General features: G+C 59.4%; 1 protein-coding gene across 1 annotated transcript; it reads left to right on the top strand.

Moving 5' to 3' along the window:
* The first annotated feature begins 2,215 nt into the window (after window positions 1-2,215).
* GAPDH (glyceraldehyde-3-phosphate dehydrogenase) lies at window positions 2,216-6,553 on the top strand. The gene is made up of 12 exons (XM_032472950.1): window positions 2,216-2,323; window positions 2,594-2,634; window positions 4,446-4,545; window positions 4,628-4,734; window positions 4,851-4,941; window positions 5,066-5,181; window positions 5,273-5,354; window positions 5,511-5,662; window positions 5,745-5,823; window positions 5,915-5,998; window positions 6,083-6,180; window positions 6,282-6,553. Exons 2-12 carry the CDS (start codon window positions 2,612-2,614, stop codon window positions 6,349-6,351), a joined length of 1,002 nt encoding a protein of 333 aa, XP_032328841.1. The 5' UTR covers window positions 2,216-2,323; window positions 2,594-2,611; the 3' UTR covers window positions 6,352-6,553.
* The last annotated feature ends 31 nt before the right edge of the window (window positions 6,554-6,584 follow it).

The following is a 6,584-nucleotide window of genomic DNA, read 5'->3' as shown; positions in this document are numbered from 1 at the left end:
TCCTGATGCACAGGACCCTCCCACCACAAAGAATGATCTGGCCCAGAATGCTGGTTAGTGGTGCTGAGGCTGAGAAACCCTCCCTTCTGCCACAGGCTGGTTTCTTCTGTCCTGCCCCCACCCCAACTTGTACCCCTAACCTCACCTCTGAAGACAGGTGCCCGACCTGGCCAGGCTGCTGTCAGTTCAAGTCATGATCCCCTGCAGCTCTAGACAGTGTCTCTCCAGCCTGTCTACCAGGGGTGCTTCACCGTGTTACAGGGTCTGCAGGAGTCAGCCCCTCAGGCGCAGGCCCTGTCCACCCACCCCTGCTCCCCAAGTCTCTCTGCTGAGTCACCTGAACAGGAGGCAGCGAGGCTGCTGTCATGACAACACTGGTGTCTTTGCTGTCATGACAACAGCAGACTGGGCCAGTCACGCTCCCTGGGCACTGAGCTTCCTCCTTTCAGCAGAGGACAGTAATGAGAAATGACAAGCATGAGGCAAAGGGGAACATGCCTTGGGTAGCACAGGAGGGTGGAGGGTGGGTACCTAAGGCCCCTCAGGAAAAGTGTTTGCGGTCCTGGGGGAGCCCGAGCAGGAGCGAACAGTAGCAGCAGCGTGTTTCCCCTGCACCTCCCCAGCCAGCTCCTCAGTGTGGCGCCTCCTGCCTCCTCTCACCCTTAGGTGCCCTCTGGCCCTGCTCTCGCTGCTCTTGAAACGTCTGGGCACCAACCATGCAGATGGCTGCTGGCCACAGCCAGCCTTGGATCTGGGGCCCCAAGGAGGGAGGGCAATCCCAGAAAGGGAAGGGACGGTCTGGAGTCGGGGTGCTGGATAGCGTGCTCTCTGCCTTTTAAGCAAAGGTTATCACCAGGCCGGCTAAACTTAGCCACAGGCTTTTCAGCTGGAAAAGGGGGCTGGTCTCAGGTTACGCTGGGCCAGCAAAGAGGCCCCAGTTCCGTCCCCCAGCACCTGCTGATGGGCAATGTCTGTTCCACTCCACCCCCTTTAGACCATTAGCCCCTCAGTTCCTCAGAACCAGCCCTTCCTGCATCCTCAGCTCACAAACCTGGGACAGCTGGGGCTCCTGACCAGTCTTGGAGGGGAATGGATCCCTTTACATCATGTGCGGGAAGGGACTGGGGGCCTGTTCCCACCATGTGCCCAAGACCTCTCAATTTTTCCCTCTTCTGGGCTCCCCACCCTGCCCCCAACATCCCTTGGGCGCAGCCAGTGAAGGGGAGGCCCTGATTCCAGGGCTGGCCTGCACGTCCCAGGATGGGGAGGGACTTCCGCCCTCACGTCCTACTCTCTGCCCGGGGCTGGACAGGCTGGATGGGGTGAAAGGGGCATTGTCTCCCAGCCTGGGCGGCACAGCCCTCAGGTTTCCCAGGAGCGACTTTGTTGAGAGGCCTCCGGCCCTCTACCCGCCCAGCCCCAAACATTGATCCAGATCCTGTCCCGCCCTCGCCCTGGACCCCAGCCTCTGCCTGGGGGAGAGCAGTTGGCGCACACAGGGCCTAGTTTGTCTGCCCCGATTCTCAGGTCTCCAGGCTGTCCGCGCTGCAGGACATCGTGACCTTCAGTGCAAAAATCCCCTTCAAGCCTTCTCCTGAACCTTTTCCCCCTCCAGGCCCACACTGCCCAGTGCCCAGCCCCGGCCCCCGGCCCAAAGAGGCGCGGAGCCACGTTGGGGGTGCAGTGGGGAGAGGGGTCTGGGAAGGGCCCCGCGGGAGGCCCCTCCCGAGCCTTCCTCTGTAAAGCCTGTTTCACTACCGAAGAGCATCGAGAAGTTCCTCGTCTCTCGGCCATTGAAAGCAGCGGGGCGGGGGACGGGGTGGGGGTGGTGAGGAAGGGGGAGCCTGCAGCGGGGAACCGCCCAGGGCTCCGGCTCCAGTTCCCCATCCCACTGGCTCCCTAGGTCCTGCCGTTACATCCAGGCAGCAACTTTAATGTCCCTGACTCCTGGTTGTCCTCAGCTCTCACCAGGACCCTTGCCCCGGAGTCCACAGGCCCCCCTACATCCCCCAGGCACCATCACCGGTCGCCTCCTCCTTGGGGCCTCAGTCCCCTCCCCCTGTCAATCCTCAGCCCACATGGGCGATGCGTGCACATTTGAAGAACCAGGCGGATCCAAAAAACAGGATGGGGCCGGCTACTCGCGGTTTTACGGGCGCACGTAGCTCAGGCCTCTGTACCTCGGGGCCCCGACTGGGCAAGGCGAGCTCGCGTCACCACGCCCCCGCCCCGCCCCCTGTCCTATAAATTCAGGCTGCAGCCACCCCCGGCGCTCTCTGCTCCTCCCCGTTCGACAGACAGCCGCATCTCTCGTGAGTGCCAGGTAAATCCTGGCGCAGAGGAGCCACAAAGGGCTCGGGGACGGGCCCCAAAGGGATACGGGCGTGCGCGGTCAGAGGGTGCGGCTGCGGGGGTCCAGCCCGGGCCGGGGTCTGAGTTGCGCCCGGTTGGGCCCCCGCATTGCAGGGGCGGGAGGAAGGACGTGCGGAAGCGCAGAGCGGGGATGGAGGCCTGGGGGAGGGGCTGGGAGGGCCCCCACTGGACTCCAGCCGCTTCGCCCCGTGGTCTGATGCTCACTTTCGTCTGCCCGCAGCCGAGTCTCTGAGACACGATGGTGAAGGTCGGAGTGAACGGGTAAGTTGGGGGAGGGGTCCATAAGTCCTGCAGCCCCCACCGAATTGCGTCGGCAGGTCTCGCCCTACTGGGTCTCTGCAAGCGCGTGGGGGACCTGGATGGGGGAGATCGTAACCCCTCAAGGGGAAATCAAGGTCAGCGCCCAGACCTGGCAGAGGCCTTCTCAAGGCCGCGTGTCCCCCATCCCCGGCTGCTGCGGCTCCTGTAACTCCGCCCCTGCGGAGCCTTCCACTCCCACCTGCTGCAGATACAGGAGTCTCCAATTCTTGCTTTGGCCCCATCCCCTTAATCCCCCAGCTGGGGCTCTTTCTTTCCTTTCGCGCCCTGCGGGGTCACGTGCCAGGGAGGAGCCCGTCCCCCGCCCCCAGCCGGTGCCCCCAGCCAGGCGCAGCCCCAAGATGCTGGAGGCACAGCTGCGTGCAGAAGCAACTGGGAGGGGTCAGTTACAGTAACCCAGCCGCCATGTTGCAACTCGGAAGGAAATGAATGAACCGCCGTTAGAAAACCCTCCTTAGGCCTTCAGTCTTCCCCCTTCCTTGCCTGTGACTAACGCTCCTCCTCCTGCCTCCTGGGGTGGAGTCGCCATTATCCCGTAACCCAGGTGAGGCCAGGCTTTCCCGTTCTTGCTCAGCTGGACCTCAGCTCTTGGCCATATTAGCCCTGGACCATCCCTTAAAACACTGGCCAGCTTCCCCCTCAGGGATATGATGCGTTCCCTAGATGGTTCGCTGGTGAATCAAAAACATGGGTTTTCAGGGGGTGGTCCTGTGTTGGGTTTTATTTATTTATTTATTTATTTATTTTATTATTTTTTTTTTTTCCCTTTTTCCGGAGAGGTGTGGTGGCTGTGGCTCAGTGCCATGCTGGGGGAGCTGAGTCATGGGCAGTTAGAAATTTTCCACCACAAAATGGCTCCCGGAGCAGTAGCCCCTGTCTCCACACTGGGTCCCCTCGAAGCTCCTTTCTTCCATCCATGCCTAGAGCTGACCCAATCCTAAAGGCCAGGATATAAAGGTCACCAAGAGGATTAGATGTCCATGAGCCTTGGGAATCCTGCCCTTCTCTCCATCCCGTCTTCCAGAAACCAGATCCCCACTCCACCCTAAGCTGGGGTTAAATATAGCTGCCTGACCTTTCTGCAGCTGGGGGCCTGGGCTTCTGCTCTCTTCCACACCAGCCCCCCACATCCGTTCCTCCCTCTCCTGATTTTTGGAAGAGAGCTAGGAAGGACAGGTACTTAGCAAATTAGACTTCTGGAATTAGGGGGTTGAGAAACCACTCATTTTCCCTGTCTCTTTCCCTTTTGTAGGAGGGACTTGGGAAGGAGTGGGTTTCCCTAGCCAGTTAATTTCTGACCTTTGATCTTGCCCTTTGAGCTCAGTGATGCTGAGTGTACAAGTCTTTGCTCCCTAGGGTACCTGTAGCCTGAAGCCGGGCCAGACAGGAACAAGCATTTACAGATAGTGGGCAGTGCTGAATGCCATGTGCCTGCCACGTGCCCAGGCTGTAGGCAGCAGTAGCAGTGCACCACCCTGTCACTCCTCAAAAGGTTTCAGATAACTAGGGGGTGGCAGTTTTTGAGCCTGATCACCTCTGGGTCAGGAAAGGAGCCTTCACTTTGTGGCCATGCTGGAAAGCCAGGCTGGCCTGGCCAGGTGGCTGGAGGAAGATAAAGTGAGATCTCTTGGGACTTGCTGGTGGTGGGAAAGGGCCATCCTCCTTGAAAAGGGAGAGGGGGCCGAGGGCCACATCCCAGGAGAGCTCTCGCCTCCACCCTCCTCCTCGTGCTTCACACCTCTTGTCTCCCTCAGATTTGGCCGTATCGGGCGCCTGGTCACCAGGGCTGCTTTTCACTCTGGCAAAGTGGACATTGTTGCCATCAACGACCCTTTCATTGACCTCAACTACATGGTAAGTGCTACTCAAGCAGCTGGTGGGGGCGGGGCCTGGCCGAGGCGCAGCCCCTGAATGCCCTCACGCCCCTCCCCTCCAGGTCTACATGTTCCAGTATGATTCCACCCATGGCAAGTTCCATGGCACCGTCAAGGCTGAGAACGGGAAGCTTGTCATCAATGGAAAGTCTATTACCATCTTCCAGGAGTAAGTGTGGGTGACGGGACAGGAAGACATTTGCCTGGTAGGGGGAGGTACTAGAACAGGGTGACCACCTTGGGTCCATGGTTCCCCATGTCCCTGAACTTCGTCCTGTCTTGTAGGCGAGATCCCGCCAACATCAAATGGGGTGACGCTGGTGCTGAGTACGTTGTGGAGTCCACCGGTGTCTTCACTACCATGGAGAAGGCCGGGGTGAGTGGAAGGGCAGCTGAGGATGTGGAGAATTGACCCTCGGGTGTGGTGCGGCAGGAAGACTGGGGATGGCTGACTTAGACCTGGAAGGGAGAGCCCGGTTGTAATGGTTCTTTTGCTGCAGGCTCACTTGAAGGGTGGAGCCAAGAGGGTCATCATCTCTGCCCCTTCTGCTGATGCCCCCATGTTTGTGATGGGCGTGAACCACGAGAAGTATGACAAGTCCCTCAAGATTGTCAGGTGAGCAGGACAGAGGGGGATGGAGAAGAGGTCAGATCGTGTTGCGCGGTACCTGATGGGTGAGCCCCTGACTTGCCTCCCTCTTTTCCAGCAACGCCTCCTGCACCACCAACTGCTTGGCCCCCCTGGCCAAGGTCATCCATGACCACTTTGGCATCGTGGAGGGACTTATGGTATGAGTGATGGGGGACATGCCAGAGCACATTCATTTCTCACCTGGGAGTGAATCCTCCCTCCCAGAGCACAGCCCTCCCTGAGGGGAAGGCAGGGCGGGTAGGGCGTGTGATGAGCACCAGGCAGGGCCTTCACTCCCGGATCTGTGTTTCCAGACCACAGTCCACGCCATCACTGCCACCCAGAAGACTGTGGATGGCCCCTCTGGGAAGATGTGGCGTGATGGCCGAGGGGCCGCCCAGAACATCATCCCTGCTTCTACCGGCGCCGCCAAGGCTGTGGGCAAGGTCATCCCGGAGCTGAATGGGTGAGACTCTTTGCTGCTTCTCTGCCCCAGGGGATCTGGGGAACCAGTCGAGCGGTGCTGACTCTGCTTCCTGTGTCTACAGGAAGCTAACTGGCATGGCCTTCCGTGTCCCCACCCCCAACGTGTCTGTTGTGGATCTGACGTGCCGCCTGGAGAAACCTGTAAGGATGAGCTGGAACAGCAGGGGGAGGGGGTTGGTGGGGTGGCTACAAGATTGGATCCTGAATAACCATCTCGTTTTTACCCTGTCAGGCCAAATATGACGACATCAAGAAGGTAGTGAAGCAGGCATCGGAGGGCGCCCTCAAGGGCATCCTGGGCTACACGGAGGACCAGGTACTGATAGGTCAGGGAACTTGGTGTCCCCAGGGCCCGCTGAGCCAGACTGAGCTCCCATACCTGGTCCTCTCCCTCCTCTAGGTTGTCTCCTGCGACTTCAATAGTGACACTCACTCTTCCACTTTTGATGCTGGGGCTGGCATTGCCCTCAACGACCACTTTGTCAAGCTCATTTCCTGGTATGTGGCACTTGGGTGAGGGATGATGCTTAAGAATGTGGCTGGATCTGGCGTCCCCTGGTGGCTGACTTAGGAAACCGGCCCTTAACTCTCTCCTTCAGGTACGACAACGAATTTGGCTACAGCAACAGGGTGGTGGACCTCATGGTCCACATGGCCTCCAAGGAGTAAGAGCCCCTGGACCACCAGCCCCAGCAAGAGCACACGAGGAAGAGAGAGGCCCTCAGCTGCTGGGGACAGCAGCAACTCGATCCCCGAACACACTTGAGAATCTGACCTCCACACAGTTTCCATCCCAGACCCCCTGAAGAAGGGGAGGGGCTTAGGGAGCCCTGCCTTGTCATGCACCATCAATAAAGTACACTCAACCCAGCCTGCTCTGCGTGGTCTCACTCCCTGGGGCC

The sequence above is a fragment of the Camelus ferus genome, chromosome 34, assembly GCF_009834535.1.
Source record: "Camelus ferus isolate YT-003-E chromosome 34, BCGSAC_Cfer_1.0, whole genome shotgun sequence".
NCBI lineage: Eukaryota > Metazoa > Chordata > Mammalia > Artiodactyla > Camelidae > Camelus > Camelus ferus.
This window is presented reverse-complemented; position numbering and strand designations above follow the sequence as displayed.